The sequence below is a fragment of the Calidris pugnax genome, unplaced genomic scaffold (genome assembly GCF_001431845.1).
Source record: "Calidris pugnax isolate Ruff unplaced genomic scaffold, ASM143184v1 scaffold21, whole genome shotgun sequence".
Taxonomy (NCBI): Eukaryota; Metazoa; Chordata; class Aves; order Charadriiformes; family Scolopacidae; genus Calidris; species Calidris pugnax.
In genome coordinates, this window is record NW_015090770.1 from 958,653 (window position 1) to 982,397 (window position 23,745).

Sequence of the window (23,745 nt, forward strand, 5' to 3'; positions counted from 1 at the left end):
CAAGACACCAGGTATGAGCAGCAGGTTATTGGAAGACACTGCTGCCTGCCATGTGGCCACCAACCACATCTGAAGAGAGCTGGGCAAAGAGGCAGCACCCACCTCGAGCCCCAGGGTCCACAGCCTGAGCAGCTCTGATAGTCGCTGGCCAAGCTGGCACAGGTGGTAGCCAGGGCTGTGTAGGCACCGCATGAATAAACGGGCTTGTGTTCACAAATTTTTTTAGAGAAAAGACTCTCTTAAGAATACGTCATCCACCAAAACTGGTGAGATTTGTGTATCTTCTTGTACGTCTGCCCTACTTACGTGCCTAATTTAGCCAAGGCGGTGGGTGTAGTGGCACAATTCTCCAGCTGACTGTTGTGCCTGTTTCCAGCAGCTATACAAAAAGTGGGACCTAAAAGAAGTAACAGCCTTTCTCCCATGCAAGTAATTGCATGTTTCTAAAGGAATTTGAGCAGTTTTGCTATGTCCTGTATGGCTGGCTATACCTGTACCACGGCTGTCTCTGGAGAATAAAGAGTGCAACGTGCTGCTCTGTCACACAGAAAAGTGCTTTTGCACGTCATATATTTCTCCCCCATCAAATACTGTTTGGTTCAGGAATCTACACGTGAAGTTCACACTCCAATAAGCAGATTTTTCATGAAATAAAGAGGAAGAAGAGAAGAAACCATAAGAAAAAAAGAAAATTGTTCTCGTTTTAACTTGCCTTCAAAGATTTTCTTGTATTCAGATGAGTAGTGACTTGGAGCAGCGCTTTGTTCATTTTGATGTACTGTAACAAAAAGATTGGATTCTTTCATGCTTGGATTAGGTGTATGTCACTGATTTCACTCTCAACAGCTATTTTACAAGTGCACTTCTGGAACTACATTTAAAGGAAGCTGTCACGGTCTAAAAGGTAAGCGTATGCCTGGTGTTCAAAGGCTGTCTCAGTTTCTGAAACAAAAAGCAGAGTTAGTTTACAGGAGTTTATTAATCAGCATATCAAAATAACTACATGTATTGAAATGCAAATTTAAGGTCTGAGCAGGCTCCGTCAAATGAAAAAAAAACAACAGAAGTTTTGCTACAAGTCCTGTAAATGTTATTTTACAAGCCGGGTAACACCAAATAAATTCAGAGCAAGATCTTTCTATTTAGTCAAAGAAATCCAGCAGTACTGAGGCAAAATTCAGAGCAACTCTAAGCTCCTCCCTTGCAACCAGCAAATGGAAAATGAAGAGAGATTCTGCTTGCTGTAGGTTTGTATAATGCTTTGCACACACGTGTCTACGCTCTCAGAATTTAGTGCCTCAGTGCACAGCTCCAGTCACCAAACTGTGGCCATTAAATATTAATGTAACAATTATGCAAAAAGGACCTGAAATCTCCAGCAAAGCCATGGTACACATTGAAGGTTGACTTAATTGACTTAAAGGAAAATTACCACTTTAAGCACTGCCCTCCTTTCTTTGAAAACTCAGCTTAGAAGTTACCTCCTGATACTGCCCTTCACTTTGACAAAGAGCCGTCAGCATTTTACTGGAAGCCAAAATTAACTCGGTTGTTTCTGTTTGGCAGGACTGTCATGTTTCTAGTGTCAAAGCATCTTGGAGACAGTTCCCAAAAATCACCTTCCCACGAGGAGCTATGGCATGATACGCCCCTGTCCCTCCACACCAAAACTGCCTGGGGACAGCCTGATCACATGGCTAACCCTGACAGGCAGCAGGTTATGCAGGAGAAGGAAGGAAGTTGGCCATGAGTAGAAGTGCCTCTTTCATTTGGGTTTGTCCAAACCAATCTGGACCTGATTTATTTTCTATGAACAATAACTGGATCTTCACAAACCCCGATTTACATCTTACTCAGGATCACAGGCTCCTAGCCAGAGCAACTAGAAGGGTTTATATTCCATGGAGAAGTTTCCAGGTTACTGAGTGTGTAACAGCTAAGTGTGAAGTTTAGTGTTATACTGAACAAATAATCACATCATTTATTCTACATGTAAGTTCATTACTTACCTTACCTGGGAAATTTTCCTTAACACTATAGCAATTTTGATGAAAATCGTAAGACCCAAACTGAAACGACCATTCCAGTTACTTCTGTAGAAGTGCACAGTGTGCACATACATCACAGCTTGAATTTACAAACAGCTCATCTTGGTGCCAAAGTTAAATGATTCAATTTGCAAATTAGAAAGAGAATTGTCATTTTTATAGGGGGCAAAGTTTGTAGACATAAATAATGTCTCCTAATACCAAAGCTGATTAGAGAAAAATCTGCAAGTAGCCCTCAGTGCAAATTTCCTTCTTTGAAGGAACTCTGAATGTAATTTTTCCCTTCTTTGAAGGTACCTGGAAGGTAATTTTGCCTTCATTATTTCACTCGCTCTGGGAAGACTGGCTTTTTGCAGAGGTACAAGAGGAGCAGCCTGTATATATTCAGTCACTAACCAGCGTGGGGGAGCAAGATACAAGGCTGGCTCAGCAGAAAGTTTTTCTTTGTTTTGTACTGAAGGAACAGAAAAAGTGTTTCAGGTTGTCACAAACACAGTGTCATTTCTGAGAAGGTCCATCACATTGAACCTGGTCTAGCACAGTTCTGGCCACTCACTCCTGTTCACCTGGACAAAACATCAACAATTTCCTTCTGCAAGGCTTCACAGTTGCCTACGCTTCTCCATTTTCAATGCTACTGGGTTTGCATAAATTCAGATGCTAATATCAAACCTTCCGCTGTATTCAAAAGGAGTGGAATCAGGCATTGTAGCGTGATGAACCTGGACTGTCTCACTGAGAGGGGAAAAAAAAAAAGCAGCAAGAGAAAACAAAACGTTACCAATTGCTGTGACACATGAAAACATCCTTATGAATAAATATTGACACAATTCATCTTTTAACACACTCATAATTCAAAACCGCATTAAGGCTTCTAAAGCAAGTGCCACCTTAAAAACACGATAGCAGAAGGTCACTGGATTCCAAACATTCTTTATTTTATATTTGCTGCCATAGAAATAACCGACCAGCACTGTCACCAGTGTTACTGGGGAAAAAAAGAACCTGGGTTTTCTTCTCCGGAAGATGTGACGTACATTAAGAAGTCAGTCCAAAAATCCTGATGTTAAGTACAAAAAGCAACTGTTTGAATTATAAAATACTGTATATACAGATATAAAAGTGTTTCAGAAAGTGTTCCACAAAGTTTCTAAACTTTCAAGGGCAAGTCTTCAGCAGGGTAAATAGGTTGTTGTCTTCGAAGGTGAGCATCAGTTCATTTGAGCAGAATGTCTGAATCTTTATCTTCCCGTGTTACAGGTGACACAGACTTTGATTTTCATCCCAGCCAGGGGTAACATGATGGTCCTAGTGATTAAGGTGTTTTTTCCTGGAGCTATTAATTTAAGAAGCACACTCTCTATATATAAAAATGAAACTTCAAAGAAATTTATACAACAGCTAGACTTTATAAAAATATAGATCTATATTTTTACACCAGGGATTATCCAAGGTAAGTCTGCATTTTCTCATGTCTTAACCATTAGAAATTAATTTTTATCCTTTGGAATCTTATCTATGGCTAAAGTGTAAATTAAAATAATGTGAAGTTATTAGCTGGTGAAGAGAGTTTCAAGAATCTGATTCTGTGGCATTTTTTGGCCAGAATTTATAAACCACTGTATTCTGAAGTGCTTATCTTGTGGTCCTGCACACATTACACAGTACATATTAACTTATTGCAGAATCTTGACCTAATTCAGTGTGAAAACCCAAATAAAAAGCATCCCCGTTGGCCTTACTGTGGAAAAAAAACATCAAACCCAAATAAATAAAATTAGACAATATTTCTCTTTTTCTGTACTGCGTTAGCTCTTTACTGTGTAGTGGAGGCAATAATGAATAATACAGCCATGTGATGAAGGAATGTAAAACTGAATACATACTGGAAAAAAACAGACTTTTACAGCTGTGTTTATATATTTTTATATATATATATATCTATATATATATCTACATTGCAGTTATAACTGTCACCTCACAAAAGAGATTCCAATGGACTGAACAATCATTTCTAAACTTCACCAGCTGGAGCTCTTCAGGAAGAATTAGCTTTCAGCTTGGAGAGCAGCATTTCATTCTTACGGCATTCCTGGTAACAGAAAGCAAACAGATAGGGAGGGGAGTTGCTCATAACTCTACTAGTCATAGCTACACATCAGCAAAACTGAAACCCTTTTTTTTGAAAGGTCTCCAAAATCCAAAGTAGTCTGAGAGGACGATACATTGAAGATAATTCTGATTCATCCCTAATGTTATTCCAATGGTAATAGTCATTAAACTTTATGACATTCAAGCCAAAACGAATGCTGCTTGGCCATTTGTCTGAAGTTGTTACAAGTAGCTACAGCAAATCCATTTTTACTTATAAATTGAATAAATCTGAAATTGACCTTACTTTTAGGTGATCGGGAACTTCACAATTCAGTTTGGAAAAAAAATTCAGAGCTCAGGGAACAGCTCCAAGTCAAGAAATATATTTACAGAAGCGCATACCACCTGTTTTCAGCACCACAACCATGACGTCATTAATTTTTAAGGAGAGCAAGGTTGAGTAGTTCCCTCACAGGGCAGTGGAAGAAAAATGGTTTATTTATGCTTCCACAGAAAAAATAAAAAAATACTTCCATCTAAGTTCTGCAACTAGGACATACAATTCCGTATGTCAGAAAAGTAGCTGCAAAGTCCCTTTCTCTTTGAAATTGACCAGAACAGGAACATTGACCAGAACAGGAAGGAACTGTCTCAGAACAAAGTGGGGCAAATTATAGAAAGATGTTTTTCCTCAACCATCTGAAGCCAAATTTCAATTTAACCTGGCAGCACTACTTTGCCATTCATTATCACGGAGACAACAATTAACAGAAGCACATTATGATGAAAAGCTCAGGAAAGGCTAAAGCAATGAAGTGTTAAACAGGGCTTTCACAGGGGTTAGAAAACAAGACTGGTTCCGAAAGGTATTTATAACTACAGAGACTCTGGATTCCATCTCTTATTCACACAACCTTCTTTGCTCCAATACCTGACTGCTCATAGAGCTTCAAGAGATTCCATCTGGAAACCTAAATACACAGCTTGCAAATTAATTAACAAATTAATCCTTCCCCTGTAACATGGAGGGCTGCTAGTCTATCAGTGAAAAAAGAATTTCCAGAATCAAACTCAGAGTCCAAGAATCACGTGGAGATAACCACCAAGAGACACAGTGAACATGGTGTGATGAGCATCACATCAGGAACTCCTGTGCATACATTAATGTCAAGACAAAACGGGTCACTGAACACTTGCCAGTTCAGATTGGCAAAATTATTCTTACCTCTTTAAATTCTTTCACTGTTTTAAAGTAAAGCCTCTGTTTCTCTAGAAGCTCTAAGTATTCGTCATTCAACTGGTCCCTTCGCATTTTATTTTCTTGCTTCTTCTTTTCCATCTGTTGGTATACAGGAAGGACAAGAGACTGTAGACTGTGTAAGGCATATTAGGAACAACTAGCTATAATAGACAATAGGAGACAGATGTTTCACAAATGATACTCCTGGCTTGGGCTTTAAATGAAATGAACATTTAGGCCAGCTCTTCAAAAAAACCAACCAAACAAACAAAAAAAGCTCCTGCTGACGTCTTGGTACCAGTGGTACTACAGGCAGCATTCAGAATTTGACTAAGGCTCACATCTCTACAAGCCAGGAATCTTGATCAGAGAACACAGACCCACTGAAATTAAATAATAACAACAAAAAAAAGAAAAACAGAGAAAGGTTTTTGATGCAACACTGAGATCTTGTTTTGGTTGGCTGGTTGTTGTATCAAACGGGGAGGGCAGCAGACATCTTTGCCTTCCTGTGCAGTGCTGTATTTGCTGAACACCCACACAAAAGAAATCTCTTCTCTCCTTGTGCCAAAGTTGTGACAAACATAACTTAAGTCCCTAAGCATGAAGAGTGTCAGTTGTTATTACAGAACAGACTGCCTGCCTCTCAGGGGTAGCTCTAATGATGTTTTTCCACCACAGCATCCCAGACAAGTTTGTTGCTTCTCTAGAGTGTCAGTTTTGCCTCCCTCCCTCTGGCACTAGGGCACAACCACATCCAAAGCCCAGCTGTATTTCTCTCCCCCAAAATTATTTTTGTATTCTCTCTGACAGGCTTTTGCCCTCTAAATTTTGACAGGAGAAAATACGATTCCCAAAACTGCAAGAATCCCCCAAAGCCCAAAAAAGCAGGTAATTCCACAGCAGCAGAACTTACTGCATTTCTAGATTTATGTATCAACATTTGTTTTATGCAGTAAGATCAATGAGCAGATCCCAAACTTCCCCTGAGTATGAACACTGCTACCAAGGTACGTCTCCTTTACAACGCCAGCTGCTGTCTAAAACATCAGGGAATCTCTCCTAAAGTAACTTATCAGGGCCAGTAGGTTTTTAAAGTTATGCTCGAGGAATAAAAAGCATCAAATGTGTTAATGCAGAAAAAAAGCACTCTCACATGCAACCCATTTCTTTAGGATGAGACCAAAAACAGCATTGCTGAAAGATCTTGGAGCAGATTATTGTGAAGAGATAAGGTCCTATTGCTGTCCTTTGATAAATTGCTTCCTTTATGCATGACCATGACAGATCTCTCATCATGCCCCCTTCAGTAGAAACTGGCCTGCTCTGTCCTCAGAAAGTCTCATGAGTATCTGTTATCACACAAAAACGCTTCTTTGCAAGTTACTCGTTCTTGGTAACGAATATGTCTGTTTTCTCCCTAGGCCTCTTTTACAATGCAGTTACAATACGATGGGCTTTGAAAACAGAAATTTCTCTTCAGGTACAAGGTATAAGGTCTTCAGGGCTGTGCAGAAAATAGTAACAGTGGATGTACTTTGAGAGGGAATCATGACACTGACTGTGAGCACTTTAAATGCGCTGCAGATAGAAGTCAAATAGGTAAGTAATAAACCATCACGGGGATGAACAACCCTTGCAGTGTACAACTAGCCTGTCTGTTGAAAAAGCCACCCATCAGGCATCTCCGAGGTGAAGAATAAGAAAACTTTCCCTTTTGTCACAGAGCTGCTCCCCAAGGAACCATGTGAATTATTAGAACTTCCTTAGCATCCATTTGTTGTTGGGATCTTCACTGGCATTAAGAAATCAACTATGAGAAAGTACCAAATTATTATCTACTCCATCACTAATATTAATTCTTTTGCTTCTAATTGAGATGCTTAGCTTTTTCATTCAGAAACTTGTTTTTCTCCATTAGTTGTAACTTCCACCTCCTGCTCATCCGGATACCTACGCGATGCTGAAATTATTTTCCCAAAATAATGAGCCATCTGACACGGCAGCTCCCATTCATGTCCCTCTCCCGTATCTGCACGTGAAGCAGCTGAAAGTTTTGATTCCATTCAAGAAAATAAGGCCAGAACAATTTTATGGACTTCAATGTTTTAACAGTTCAATTGCAAGAACCTGAAGTCAGTCACCCATCTCTGGATGCATAATGGAGGGCAAGACAGAAAACAAAACACTGAACTCCTGGACAGTTTCTATCTGGGGCAGTTGCTTGCTGCAGCAATTAAAATATGCCAGAAAGAAATGAAATTATCTTCAAGCTCATCTTCACAAGTCAGAATTGCACTGCTCTACAGTATTTTCATAACCTTAATTTGAAGCTGAGTCAGTCATTATATCAACAGCCTTGACAACAGAAGGATGACCCGTACATACAACCACCAACATCACTACTCCTTCTGCTGTCACTTCTCTGAAAATAAGTCAGGCAAATAAAATAATTCATTAAAAAAAAAAAAGCAATGAACTAGCCACCTATTTGAAAAAGATGACACTTTCTATAGACTACTGTGTTCATAGTAGAGTTTATTAGTGCAAGAGCTTTATCACAGCCTGAGCTCCATCCTGTTCTGTTTTTCTATATACACATGCTTATCATATTTTGAACTTGACGTTTCTATTTAGCCATGGAGATAAAACAGCCAATATCTGGCCAGAGTGCATTTTCAGTACACATTCGAGTATATATTGTTTTATAGTCTATCGTACTTCCATTTAAACTCAGACAAAGAACAGCTATAATTTGCTACCGAATCTCTGTCTCTACAGAGAAAAGAATCACAAAGCCCTTTTATGGGACTTAGGAAAATAGGAGCATGTTCATATATGAAAATAAAAAATGAAAACAACACACACAAAAAAAATGAAAACAACAGCTACAAGTTGGTAACTACCGTTATTGAGAATGACTGTCCCCACCATATGCAAATATGCCTGTGGACAGCTTTACTCGGAGCCACTGTTGGACATCATGCTTGTGTTGCCCCAAGACCATTTAACACAAGTCCCCTGAGGCCAAGTTAACCAAGTGAAGGGGTATGAGTGTCCTGCCCAGAGAGGAGTGTTGTAATACCTCTGCTCTACTCTATTCATTAACATTTCAGTGGTAAGAAGTTTCTTATGGATGTGAAAATAAATAATACTTGTAGTTGCTTGCTTAATTTGCACCTCACATAATGGATTTCTCCCTGCATAGTTATTATCCAAGAGGCTTTTCTCAAATAATTCCCAGGTTCTAGCAAAGAAAGCAAGAAGAGTCTCAGACCTTCATCCGATTCTGTTTGATGCCTTCTACAATCTGCTCCATCTGCCGTAAAAACTGCTCTCGAGAACCAGAAGATGCCATTGCTCTGGAAAGAAAAAAAAAGAAAACGACCGACAGGGACAGTGTGGGACAAAATGTCTCATCTACAGAATTCACATTGTTTAGTGTTCTATGTAAAAATTCATCTTTTTAATCACTGATTCCAGGTAACAGTGCAGCTCTTCAGCTGGTATAAACTATTAAAGAGATGGGAACAGAGACTACAGAGCTCATCACAAGCTTTCTCCCTGTTGGCTCAAGTCTGTTCCTTTCTCTCATGTGTTGCACAGAAATAAATTGCTATTAACTAACCAAAAGCACAAACTTTTAAGAAAAGCAGCTGTTGTGAATATTAAGAAGGTGAGTAGAGGACTAGTAGATCAGTAAATATTCTAAAAAGTAATTTCATGCCCTAATAAGCAAAGCCCAGAAGCAGTTTCAGACTTGTAACGGATCTTAAACAGATTAAGAAAAACAAAACAAAGAAAATACAACACCCCTCTCATACACACTCCCAACAAAAAAACCAAACAATCCAAAACCCAGCTGTCACCAAACACAGAAGGACCTGAATATAGCAGAGTAATGAGATAATGAATTACTGTGGGCAAAAAAAGGAGCTTGTAATTTCACAACAGAATTACAATAATAAAAAAAAAAAAGTAATAGGAAGAATTGCTTAAAACTATTAAATGGTCATCTCCTCCCCCAGGACTCTACTGAATTGTACTGTTGTGACAAAAATTCATACTGAACTTCTGGTTTTTTGCAAAGTCAAAAAAACACAGAAAAAAAATGCTGGCTGCATCATAGACTGATATTTGACCTTGAACTTCTAAAGGAACCATAATTGTATCTAAAGACTTCACACTTCATCAAAACCTTTAAATACAGAGTTAGTCTATAATAAACATGTCTGAAATACGTCCGAATGTCTATAATGTTTTGTACATAATGTAATAACTACAACTTCACAAAATGGAGAAAAATATTTAAATTACTGCCAGAAAAATTATGACTGTTTTCTGACCACAACTGCAACTGAAGAGCCAGATATTAAAAACACATGTTTGCTATAAAAGTTAGGTAATTCCAAGTCTTTGATTCCCCAAACATTGGCTTAAACAGAATTAACAAACTAATTTCTAGAATAGTTTACATTAATAAAAAATTGCAACAACTTTTTTATTCTATAACTCAGGCCCACTCCCATTTTTCCAACCAGCCACACTACTCACTGCGACTATCAAGAGAAGAATGACCACTACTTACTGATGAAAGTTGTCATGAATAGAATTCAGTAAATTAACCTGTGAAACAGGAGGGGAAAAAGAAAAAAAGAAGTTGTTATATGTTTTTCCTTTCTGGTATGAATTTTCCCAGACAATAAATTGAAATTTAAGTTAAAAAAAAATTGACTATATAGATGTTGCCCTGACAAGCCATCAGCTCTGTGAAACTCACCACGAACTTTCCTTTGGAAGAGAAATCACAATCCCTCTGTACTAGTAAAACCTATCCCAGGGGAGGAGCCACAGAAAGCAGAAGCAAGTCTTGGACCACAGTTGTGATTTTTAAATTTACTGATGCCCAATTATACCACTGAAAATTTTCCAGTGTGACAACTTTCCAAACCAAAGTGATGACGTAAAAGGGCATATACATCTGCTCAACGGTTGTTGAAACCCAACACACAAGTAACTTACAGGTTTCTCATCCAGTGTCCAACAGTGATGGTGCACAACCATATGTTGTGGCTACGTTAGGGTGGCATAATTAGTCTTGTAGTGATAAAGCAGAACAGTTTCACTGAGGCATATCCCAGACTATGCTTCCAAGCCAGCCAGGATAGCAAATGGAGAAATATCCTTAAAAAAAACCCCACCAAACAAAACCAAAAGAACCAAGCAATAACTCCCCAGTGCCCAAACAAAGCAAACCCAGACTGCGTTAACAGTACTGAAGATGGCAGCTTTGATGCTATCAGCAGCACAGCTCTGCCAAGACACTGCAGCCTGGCTCACCTGCCTGTGCAAAGCGTGGCATAGAGGGGGGAGAAAAAACCCCACAAAACAACAAAAGACCCCCTACTTTTGCTTCTGAGACACACAATACTGCGTGGACTCATCGAGCAGCGCAGGGCCAGCAGGTGCATTTCTGCACTGGTCTCATTGCACAGATGAGTTTTACAGGTTTCCAAACAGCCAAGCATCATTACTCCCTTTGCTTATATGTATTTTACAGGCTGTTAAAGGATGAACTTCTAAAAAGTACGGAATGGCATTTCACATGCATGACTTCTATTATGAGACACTAGCATTGCACTGAATTGACAGAAATAGATATTTATAACAATGTCATAGAAATATCTTGTTGCTCCCCCAACTAATTAAACTATATATTGAATATTTTCTATCGAACTATCTTTGATTTTTTCCTTGCTGAGAGCACTAAAATTCATCAAATAGCAATTAATGTGATTCTCTCTCCTCTCTGAATCTTTCTTGCAAGCCTCCTGTGGTTAAACCTTCCAAGCAGTTTCTCCTTTTGATGAATATTTGAATATCACTTGCTCCATTGCTGTGGAAAGCTAAACTCATCTCTCCTGAATTTAAAATCTCCCATCTGATCAAGGCAGCGATAAGCACACACGGGGCAGAATCTGCAGCTGTTCCTGACCTTCCTTAGAAAAATTCAAACAAATTCTGAACAGACTCCAAAGCAGCCAAGTTGCTTAAGAATTCGTGTTACTTAGAGGAAAGAAATTATTGCATGACTCATCAGTATTTGCCAAGTCCATATCTTTGCCTCAAGATATTTCCAATAAGCATGTGTTTAAGAACCTAAGTACAGTTTATACTGCAAAACATTCAAGTCATGAAAAGCAGGTATTGCATAGTGAGAGTGATGCTCATGTATTACATTACAGACAGTAACATCAATGTACAAACCCCCAAAATAAAAAACCTTTATGAAAAAATGAGTTTAAATGTGATTAAAATATCAACTATATTCACAGCACCTTTTCATGTTAGAGCTATAACCTTTATAGACAAAATTCCACTGCATACCAATTCCTGCTATTGTTATTTTCAAGCCTTATGCTCAATATATTTTATGAAAAGTTTGGGGTTTGGGGGAGAAAAAAAAAGGGGGGGGGGGGGGTCCCATCATGAGTACAGAGCATTCAGAGCATATTCTAGAAATCTGTGAGGCAGAGATGTCAAAGGCATCTTTGGTACATTAATAGATAATATTTCCTCGCTGAAGCCTTGGTTCTAATATTAAAAACAACACAAGGAAACCCCAACTATATTATACATTTGACAAAGTTAAGGCCACATCAGAAGACATTCAGACCTCTCTCTCTTGTGATTGACATCAAGCTAAAAGAAACCCTTGATCAATTTATTTGCTTTGAAATTATATCCACGTAAGTGAAGCTTGGAACTGAAAAAAACCCAAACAACCAAAACCCCCCGAAAGGCACCAAATTCTACTGGCAAGAGTACTCCCAATTCATACAACAATGAAATACATCTGCTCTGTATTCTGTCAGCTGGTTTTTATGTGCCTATTTCCAAAGCAATCTCTGTATGCTTTTTAAATTTGCAGGCTTACCCTCAAAATAAAAAAACCAAAACAGATCTGTATTAAACTCTTACCTAGGGAGAGAAAAAGTAATAAGAATTCTACAGCTGCTATTTAACATAGTATTTTAAGTCTGTATATTGTTATCTGCAACCTGTTGTATTATATATTATGAATACATTTCACCATTTGGAATAAGAAAATAAAAACAATGAAAGACCACAGACATACAAAGCATGTGATAGTCTTCTTACAGGCTCAGGTAAAGCTGGCAGCTGTTAGACCACCCGCTCTCACGTAGGGATGCAAGTTCTACAGCTGGGGCTCCTGAATATTCAGGATGTAACTGACATTCCATGGTATCATCGCTGGCGGTGTGTAAGAAGTCGATGTTTGAAAAACTTTTAGGGAAAAATTCTTACTGGTATTTTCAGGGAACAAAAAGGTAGGCTACACCACTAATTCCAAGATAATTTGAGGATCTTAGGGATCATCAGTTAGAGTAATTTTTAGAAAGAGCATTCTCTCATGCTAAACTGAAACCTCTGCCAGAAATCCGGTATTTACACAGCACGTGAAAATCATCCCCACAGATTTTAAACACTGGTAAGGTCCTGCTTTGTACTGGCCTACCTCAAAATATATACACCTACACATCAATAGAAGAGCCATAAGGCTAGGTATTTCCACAGCATGTGAAAATCATCACCACAGATTAAACACTGGTAAGATCCTGCTTTGTACTGACCTACCTCAAAATATATATACCTACACATCAATAGAAGAGCCATAAGGCTCAATTCAGCACAGAACTTGAGATGTTTTTGCATATACTATTTACAAGTGTTGTTAAATCACCTAGTCACAGAAGATATTTTTTAAATTTATTGCCATGCAGCTGGGATTCTGACAATATTGATAGAGCTGTAAACACTTTCTGCAACAGAAAGGGCCAGATCTATCCTGAAACATCGTGCCTTATAGAATTTGTATCAGGAGAAACTGAGGAAAATTATAGTTTAGCATGGAAATGATATTCAGGGTGGGAGGCTTTTCCATCATCCTGGCCTCCAAAAAATCTATACAGAAGCCCAGTCCTGTATGTTTAATAAAGGAAAAAGATACTAGATCCCTGAGTATCTCTCTGAGTAAGGTCTGCACGGAAGCACAACATTGTTGAGCTTTCCAGCTTTCTGTCCTTATTATATTAGAATAAAGAGAGAAGCCCGAAGTATCAAAACATTATAGACTTTTTAAAGTAATGCCATAATTTTATCAAGTCTTGACTGCTCCTATTTTTCCAGCTTTACTGAAGTCACATGATTATCTCCGCAAAAAAAGGAAATTGAAATCACTCGATTAAGTCATCCCCAAGAAAGACCCAACCTCTACACAGTAGGGAGAGAGGAGGGGAAAAAAAGCCATGAAAACTACTTTTCTGAAAGTAGTTTTCACTTCCATGAAAACTGCTTTTCTGATCCTGGTCCAGTAAAATCCCCAATGACCACAGTGTAGGCAGCCTCCGACCCTGTGAGCGAACTCTGATGGTAGTGACAGCAGCTGGAATTTGCTGTCCAAAGTTACTGGTTGCAGCATTGCTGCATAATAAACGATGTTGACCAAAAAGAGGACAATTTGGTCCTGTGATACCAAGACAGAGATATTTGCTCATCAAACGTTACTCATTTTTTGTGAACACAGTGAATAGTTTAAACATGCTGTACTTACAGCAGTTATTTTACAACACAGACCATTTCCCCCTCAACATTAAAAATATTATTATAAATCAGTTGTTTCATTTTCACTTACAAAGACTGTTAACTCCGCTCTGACATGACTGAATATTGTGAAAGCCAAGTAAAAAGTCTTTATCACCTTTCCACAGACTGACTATTTAGGAAGCAGTAATAACATTTTCTTACCTCCTTTTCCAAATATACTTTCTTATCATCCAGTGTATTATAAAGAGTAAAGAACTGCTTCGTTTCTTTGTGAGTTGCTGAGACTGCAAACAAAAAAAAGGGTAGAATAATAAAAAAGCATGAGGTGAAATGGAATCTGTAAAAATACTTCATAGCTTTTATATAACATACTTTCCACTATCAATAATAGAACACACTCCTTAATACATTCTGGAAGAATATTCCCTCTGTATGTGAATCTCCAGCCAGGTTTGCAGCTATCAGATTTTATGAGAACACCCCAGCTCAGTATTTAAATCAATTTAATGACACACATTCCCTTCGGGCCTACAAGAAGATGACTGATACTCAAATCTACTACGTGCTCATCTATTCTTTAGTTCTTCAGCTAAGGAAATCTAAGGTATTTTCAAAGAAAGAGTTCAACAGAGGACAGTTAGCAAAAAATATTATAATTAATATGAACCTGAACCAGCATAAAAACATACAGGGTAAAAAAGATAAACCTGAGTGAAATCATGCTTGTTATATTAAACTCAAAAGGCTAACAAGTTAACATCTTAAAATAAAGCCTTTAGTGAACTGATATACTGGACTAAACTTTTGAATGGAACAGACAGCATGACCCCATCCCCACATCATGACGTCATTAAATATACACATTTTTCAAGAAAGTCCAACTTTTGATTTGTACAATTCTGTCCTCCAGCTGAAGCCCAAGAGCAACCCACAGCCCAAAGTTGAACATTTTGGTGACAGAAATCCAAAAGCATCTCCTTCTGCAGCACTGAGATGTTTGGGACCAAGGAGCTTTCTCACCGCCACAGTGTGACTGTGACACACGTTCTGCACAGGCTGTGGCCTCCAGGAGCACACTGAATACTGGGAGCCTGAAAGCACCAAAGAATTCGGGAAAGCTTGGGACAGGTTGACAAATTAGTAAGGGCTATTCAGCATGTTCCACAAAGATTTACTAAGTGCGGAAATCACTTGGAAACAAAGGATCATCAACAAGCTTACTTCAGGTGTCCTCTCTTAATTAGTCTGCTTTTTGCAGGACTTGCTGCTGCCAAATGGAAGAGGCCTTTCCCAAACCATTTCTTTTGTGCAGCTCTTCCCTGTCTTGTAGCAGCTCCGGTAGCCATAGATCTTTTACGAGTGGATTCCACACACCAAGCCAGAAGAAAACTTCAGGATTTCCATTGGGTTAGAAAGTTGTACCAGCTCACGGAGCCTTATGGGCACACACCAGAGCCCATGTGAGGTAAGAGGCAAACAAAGAAGAGAAAGAAGGAGCCAACTGGCTCATTGATTCTCTTGAAACCACAGCTTAATGTTTTCAAGGGAAGAGGTTCTATTAGGTTAAAAACAAAGCAGGGAATATTGGAGCTTAAGAGCATTCTAGTACAGAAGGACAGAATCACTGAGGTTGGACACGTCACTGAAGACTGTCTTGTCCAACACCCCCTTGATCAAAGTTGAAAAAAAGCAGGTTTTGGCAACTCTGAAGATCACCTGTATCTGGCTAAACGAAAAGCCTCTAAAAATACCACAGTTCACAGAAAGACTTGCTAGAGATTTTCAGCTCAATTTTCCAAAAGCTTAGGCTGTACAATACAGGTTCCCAGCCACGACTGAGAAGTGTTAACCTAAATCGCTACACATACTTTGTACTATAGAAAACAAAGTCCCATAAAATTCAAAGCATCTTAAATCTACACACAAAGCTGCACAAGTCTTTTTGACCTTAATCTTTCCGTATTTCAAATACAAATGAAACCTCCATCTCCCGAGCAGGTAGATGCTCTGACCACAGATAATTTGTCTGGATTCATTTAGACATGCAAGGGATTTGGATCAAAGTTAGATAATTTTACAACTACTCAACCTTCAAGAGCTTGGTTCATGCATATATTTAATAAATGCTGAATATCTTTAAAAGATTAGCTAGTTCTTCTAGATAGAACCTATGTCAAGTATACACAAGTATGTATACTGGTCTGTTACCCGTTTTATGGAACAAGTTTATAATTTTATTCAGTTTCCATGTTCTGTACCATCTACACACAGTAAACACATACCTATCCAAAAAGTCAACTGAGCATGTTTCCCCATTTTATAACTTCTTATCATAAAATAAAGGTAAAGACAATTTGTACTCTGAGCCTACCAAGACATTGCAGGATATTTATAAATCATAAAAATGAAAAAAAAAAAAAAATCTCCCTTCAAGAAATTGCCTTTACTTTGTGGTTCTTCACGTAGTTTGGTTCAGAACCAGTTTCTCAGGTCAATGAAAAAAATGAAAGCAACCTAACATTAATAGCAATTAATTAAACATGACTCAAATTTACAGCAACCTAATTTGGAAAAGGTGAGTTCAGGACTTTCTAGACACACTGGTTATTAACCAAAATGACTGAACGTGTTGCAGACAAAATTTACTCCAGAGATCTTGTGCACTGTTTCACCCTCAGGAAAATTCTTACAGGCAGCTTATAAAGGCTTGAAAATCAGGTATATAACGTGAATACCAAAAGTCCCTTAAAATACCACCAAATTAACAAGTGCTGTTGTTACATGTTAGATGCTTAAAATGCAATTGCCCTCCCTTCAGGGCTTTAGCCTTCAGCAGGATGTTCCTGCTTGATATACATACCCTGACTGTAAAGTTCAATAAATCTCTTCTGATACTGTGTTAGCTCAGCTCGGCTGGGTACTTCATCAATCTTGCGTTGTAAAATGGCTATTTCTCTGTTTCTTCGTGCCTGAATAGAAAGTTAGGAGGGGAGAAAACAAAGCCTCTTCTTGTTCTTTTCTTAAAAATTGATGAAGCCCCCCCCAGCAATATTTTGTTACTAAATAATTAATTTAAAAAACAAAAAAAAGCGTTGGCTGAGGCTCAATGTTTTTTGTAATTGATTTGTGACAGAAAAACTTTTTAAAATTAGAACAAAAAGAAGTATTAGTAGTAACAAGATAAGAAAAATATCAATTTTGTACAAGAAAATTTACAAAGACTTACTCACCAATAACAAACGGATCTTTTGAAGTTTATCTTTCTCGGTTTTGTATTGCTGTTCTATAATCTTATTCGGCTCCTAGAATTTGAGAACCCAAAACAATTGTGTATTACAGTAGCATATGAGAGCTGCAGGTTCAAAAACATGCAGACTGGGTTCAATTTCTGCATTTGCCCATCTCCCATGTAATGGCTTCCACAAAACCACCACCATTTGCTGGTTTACTTGGAAAAAAATATAATTCATAATCTGCATTAAAAAACTGACATCTTTTACTGTAAACAAGTGCAATTTGCCAGCTTTTTAGCTTTTGATATTTTAGTTTTTAGGATTTGTCAATAGTTTTTCCACTGCTTTACAAGAGTCACATGTTAAATGAAAATATGCATTGGAAGATTGTCCGTACTCCTTGTCTGAATACTTTGATTGAGCAGTGGGGTTAAGGGTAAACATGGCCCAGGAAAGAACTCTGAAATGTATTCTAGATTTCCTGGATTGTAGACTTTAAGATAATTTTTTTCTCATTGAAATTTAGGTTTACCTTTTAATTTTTTCCACGCTGTGTTCAGAAGGACAGCAGCGTCATGGAACCTGTAATCTACCTCATTTCAGAGGCATAAATGCATCAAACATTTACCCACTGAAAATACAAGTAATTCAAGCTTCTCCTTTTTTGTTCATTCATTATTCATTGCCATCACTCTGGATGCACTTGTGTTAAAGCCTAACTTCTGACAGCTGCTCGCGGCATGCAATGTACCGAGCCACTGAAAACTTATGCTTTCATTCTTCAAATAAATCCACTTTTAAGAAAAACAAACACCAAAACAAATGTGCTTTACGAGGAGGACCTGTTTTCGTGAGAGGTACGTACTGCTCTTAACACAACACCCACAGATTCTGTTCTGGTACTACAAAGAAAGAAGTTAAAAGGCACCAAAGCATCTATGAGTTAGCCTCATGAGTTCTGCAAGAATAATGAAGAATACTAGGGCTATTTTCAGTTTACTGTATTTCTGTGTTTATTAGCCTGAATTGTGGCTTTACCGGCGGTGAAGAATAAAATTTTCCAGAGATGGCAACAGATACGTTAATGCTTATGAGAATGTGCCAAAAGTCAGAAGGACCTAAAGCAACATTTTAAAACAAACTGAAAATAAACACGTAGACATTTGCTAGTTACCTGTTCCTCCCCATCTTCCATGGTCTCAGCTTTCAAATTCTCAATATCTTGTTGAAGTCTCTCCATTTCTTCCTTTAAAACAAAAAAAGTTTATGTTGGTTTTAATTGAGACCCGTCCTCTTAACAATGGGAGGGCAAGAAGCTTAACAACTTATAAGCAACAACATTGTGGAGCTGACCACATGCTTTGCATTTAAATTTGTAAGATTAAACAGCATTCCCTGCCTAAGGATAAGGCATCCGTTGTTACTCATTACATTGAGATGTCTGCTTTTGTCAAACACAGGACCAGATCTATTTCTTACTTGCAAATATACTAGATCTAGTTAAGACAACTAATCAGCGACATGGACAGAAAAGGAATATTACAATAGCAGCAGCATGACTCAGGACTGCAACATACAGCATTTCTAGAAATAAACAAACTTACAGTTACTTGCAAGGCAGTTTCTATTAGAATCCTTTAGAGCTTTCCAAAGGAGTACATATGGGAAAATGAGGTTCCTATGCTCAGTCTATGCCTCAGGGCACTATTTTCTTTTTACTTCTTTTCATTCTGATCATATTTTTAGGCAGTCCATAAACACAGTGGTAAACAGGACGGGAAAACACAGTAATTAAGTAGTAAAACTGAAACATGCTCTGAAAACTGCAATAGTTTCATTTCAGTCTTGTCTCTTTTGGTGGGTTGCTGCTCCAAAGCCCGGAGCCTTCATGAAGCTCTTTCCTCCTGGGGAGGGACTCTTTGTCAGGGAGTGTAGCAACGGGATGAGGGGTAACTGTTCTAAATTGAAAGGGGGAAATTTAGACTAGATATAAGGAAGACATTCTTTAGTGTGAGGGTGGTGAGACACTGGAACATGCTGCATCCCTGGCGGTTTTCAAGGCCAGGCTGGATGGGGCTTTGAGCAACCTGCTCTACTGGGAGGTGTCCCTGCCCGTGGCAGGGGGGTTGGAACTCGATGATCTTTATGGTCCCTTCCAACCCAAACCATTCTATGATTCTTTGGCACTGTACCTCTCCTCAGGTCACTGCCGGCCACGTTATCCAAGAAGAGACAATCCATTTCAGGCTGTGAACAGCACAGGTGGGGATCTTGTACAGCCCAATCGCAAACTTGCATTTAAGTGGTGCCTGTAGTCTTGCTCTCAGCCAAAAACACCTCAAAAATTTTATGTTTGCTTTCAGTAGTATGGCAATGGGAACAAGAAGAGCCACAACAGTGACCAGTACGAGGCTGATCTGGCATTCTATGTCTAGCAATTATCCTTAATTGAAGAGTCCCAGCAACAGCAGAACACTGATGGCCACACTAATTTAGATGCCTTGGAAACCCTCCTTACACCTCCCCGCCATAGGGCAGGGGGCAAGTCCTTCTGGTTAATCCACTGCCAACCTTCTTGGTCCTCAGCCTGTTGCAGACAAGATCCACTGCAGAACTGGGCAACCGTCCATAATTCTGCCACAAACCAAGCTGGTGGCAATGTTAAATATAAACCTGGAAATACCAGTAAATTGGGGAGAGGCAAAGGAGTGGGACAGGGACACACAACACGATGACAAATCAGGAACAAGAATAATGCTTATTTGCCAAGTTTTAAATAAATTCTTATACAAGAAACTAAAACTTACCCTACAATGTGCTTTGAACTCTTGCTCCTGGCTTTTTAGGTTTTCATTCATGGCCACCAGTGCTCGCAGACTCTGTAATACGCTAAATTTGAAGATCCAGTAAACTACATTAGATTTTTAGTTTCAAATTTTAACAGATGGAGAACTAAAAGACAGTAGAACAAGCCTAGTTTTAAATAAGTTTCCAATAAAATATGTGTAAATTAAAAAAACCACCAAACATCACCACTGATATAGCAAGGTCAAAATAAAAATACAGTATTATACTAAGTATTTTGATCGTTTTGCTAGGTTCTGACCTCATTATTATGCAAGTTTTGAGAGAGCCTCCTATTAATTTATGTGAGATGAAGGCTTCAAATACAAAGAAAATAAAATCAGAAAGGCCTCATCTACTTGTCAAATGTGTCTACAGTTCTTCTGCTTGAAACACCTACAATTATTTTTAACTACAGATTGACACTTCTCGTTCTGATTGAATAGTATGGCAATATTTTCCTGTCTTTGGAAAGCAAGCAGGAGTATTGTTTAATTTTTAAATTCTAGTTAATTGTTTAGATTGAAAAAAAAGAAACATTGAAGAATTAATTTTAAAACCATTATTTTTCAGAATGTCAAAGGTCATAAAGGAAGAAACTTACCTAGAATCTGCTTGGGATTCTATTGTTTCTAAGGCTGCCAATTCCTTGTCCAGCTTTTCACCATAACTCTTAACCTAAGGGTTGCAATTGATAATGAATTCAAATAAGTTCCACACATAAAATGATTCCTGGTACTCAGCCTTCCCATACCATGGGATCAATGGTGTAAGTTGTCAAACAGCTTCACCATTTAATACCCCAAACTACTGAAAAATGACTGTTAGAATCAGTGCACAGAAAACCAAAGAAAAATTACCTCACTTAACGTCTTTTTTGCTTCGGTACATTTTGCCTGCAGATCAGCACATTTAGCTTGCAACTATTATGGAAAGAGAAAGACAGGAGTTTGATTGTATATTCACACTAATTACATCTGTATTGGAGAACAATATTTGAGCTGTTAATAATGGTTGTCTACTAAACAATAGGCCAAGCATCACAAACACTTTCTTTTCTTGTCATCCATTCTGAAAGCATTTGCTTGCAAGAATTCCGATTGAATATTTAACTAATACCAGCAAACATTTCCACCTGACCCTCTGTTCTGGAATCTAATACATCTAAACAGCAGCTTTTACAAAATGGATGCCAACAGAATTGCAATTTATTGGACAGAATCTCTGCTAAATTGCTCGGTTATTTCCCCTGGTTATACCCACCTACTTTCACACCAGGTTAAGAAGAGAGTTCCATTTTGTACTTCTCCAAATAAGTTAGAGCTATTCAAGAAAAATATTTTTTACCAATATTTCACCATATAGACTGAAAAAACAGTTGAAAAAAATTTATAATTTAAGACTGTAATATACATTTCATGAAAATTGACATAAATATTGAAGAACTGTTTGTACTATGAGAATTTTAGCTAAAACTTACTGCAGTATCGAAGCCAGAACTTCACAAATGTTTTTTAGAAGGGGGGTCTTGACTGTCAGGGATTTCACTGTCACTTCTAACTCACCCTTCAAAATCTCTCTTTGGCAAGTGGCAAAAAAAAATTCAGCCAGGAAATTTTTACTTTACTAAAGTGTTAAAAGGATTATATTTAGCTTATAGCTGTCAGCACTCATTTTTCACATAAAAACAAAGCACTGAGACTGTTACTTACTGCAAATAAACAACACAGAATTAAAGGGCCCTCAACTGTTAAAAAGGCAAACAACATGACACCAGATTTAGAAAATACTTTTCTCCTGTGGATTATGAAGTTTGTTTGGCAGTTAAAAGCAAATCTGTAATGAAGTAAGGACTTTCTCAATTTTGTGTTGTTTGCAATTACGTCTCCTCCCCACCCCAAACTGCTTTCCTCTTCTCAGCAGTATGTGGATAACAAGCAAATACATTAATTCATTCATATGCCAGGGAAACTAGTAAAGGAAATTACTTGGACCAGGCATGAAAATGTAATACATTTAATATATATCAAGTTACAGGCATATTCTGTATTACTAATTCAGCAGTCTCACCATGCTACAATTCTGTGGAATACAAGCACCATCTGCTCCAGAACATAAATGCTTTTGAGTGTGTCAGTCATTGAGAGCACACACAGACATTGCCTGATCCTGTCTGCGTCCCAGACCGTAATGGAACAACACAGAATATCTGCAAAAGCATCCCCCAACTGTCTCACAGCTCAGTTAGGCACCAAAGATCAAGGAAACAGCATGGCCAGAGAAGCTTGTGCAATATCGAAGATTTTAAATTTTTGAAACCTGGCTAGCTGTGGCAGTTTCCCAAAGCCATCCTTAGTACACAGTTGTACCTAAGCTGTCCTCTCCCAAATTAAGTTTGAGCTGACTGCCTCCCAGAACTGTTCTCACCTTGCAAGGGCTGTGGTGTAGCATTATAGCATCTATACATTCAAACTGAGTGTGCCCCTCATATGTCTACATACTGCCTGCAGAAAAACTGCAAATAGATGCGAGCGTTTGTTCAAGATCTGTAGAACTGCATTAAAATCCTTAAACCTGAGCAAACGTCCCCTCTTGTACCATCAAGCAGTGCTAAACTGCTGCCAGTCATGAAAACAAAACTTCTTATCTGGAACAGGTTTGCAACCTGCTTGCTCAGAGGGGATGCTAAGAGGGCCTGCATCTGTTTCCGTGCTACACAAAACACACGTAGAACATCTCTATCTCCCTTCATATTTGTCCTACAGCCTTTGTGGTTTGAAGGAAGAATTAAAGTGTGATAGAATCATACCGCACTGACTTTGGATACAGTGAAAATCCTCTTCCTTTCCCCCACTTTTGAAATTCCAAAGATCTCATTCTGTAATTTATGTTTCTACTTCAGCAAAAAACCTCAAGCCAACATGGGAATTCAGGCAGGATTTAACTGTCTGTAAGCTCATATGATGATTTTGAAAGCCTGACACTTCAGCGTCCGTTTAAATGCTAGGTATTGACAATATTTTTTAACTAACAGTCATCATTTTGACAGGGCACCAAAGTTATGTTTGACATAAACAAATATGGAAAATTCGTATTACCAAATGGTTAAAAGAATACAAACTCAAGGAAAAAAAGTATCATTAATTTCAGTATATCATAATTATAATACCTTCTAATATTTCACCCTAGAATAAAGAGGAATTGTGACAGACATTGCTCACTTTCAACTCACAGAGCAAATAACAAGTAGAGTGTTATCAACTATGAAAAAAAATCTTATTTTTAACAGACAGGCACGCCAGAGGAGAACACAGAAACAGAAATGCATCAGTTTAAGATATAAGGGGTTAAGACTTTACTGATGAGAGCAGAGCAAAACAAAACAAAAATCAGATGAAGGCTGCTGGAGCGGTGCTGTACTTGACAGAGTATCAACCACAGAAATCATCAGCAAGAGTTCTTCCTCAAGTACTATTTGTCTTTTGGCAAGCTCTTCCCATTACTGACTCTGATGCAATATGTTTTCATCAGATTCTGCAAGCTAAAGTTGGCATGGTGCTGATTGCAGCCGTATGCATAATTAAAAGCAGCATCTCATTAATGGCATAGCTTTTCCACTTATGCTTTTCTGAATTTAAATAGCAACAACATAAGCTGT

At 38.2% G+C, this 23,745-nt stretch overlaps 1 protein-coding gene across 1 annotated transcript in view; it reads right to left on the reverse strand.

Moving 5' to 3' along the window:
* Window positions 1-2,965: 2,965 nt before the first annotated feature.
* Window positions 2,966-23,745, reverse strand: part of CCDC93 (coiled-coil domain containing 93) — a 48,702-nt gene continuing 27,922 nt past the window's right edge. The window contains exons 13-23 of the mRNA XM_014939973.1: window positions 20,948-21,010; window positions 20,692-20,765; window positions 20,051-20,132; window positions 18,418-18,489; window positions 17,241-17,312; window positions 16,871-16,979; window positions 14,212-14,294; window positions 9,971-10,008; window positions 8,660-8,744; window positions 5,368-5,481; window positions 2,966-4,140 (exon numbers count right to left, since the gene is read on the reverse strand). Of these exons, the coding sequence (XP_014795459.1) occupies window positions 4,087-4,140; window positions 5,368-5,481; window positions 8,660-8,744; window positions 9,971-10,008; window positions 14,212-14,294; window positions 16,871-16,979; window positions 17,241-17,312; window positions 18,418-18,489; window positions 20,051-20,132; window positions 20,692-20,765; window positions 20,948-21,010 (846 nt within the window). The 3' untranslated portion in view covers window positions 2,966-4,086. The remainder of the gene's footprint in view (window positions 4,141-5,367; window positions 5,482-8,659; window positions 8,745-9,970; window positions 10,009-14,211; window positions 14,295-16,870; window positions 16,980-17,240; window positions 17,313-18,417; window positions 18,490-20,050; window positions 20,133-20,691; window positions 20,766-20,947; window positions 21,011-23,745) is intronic.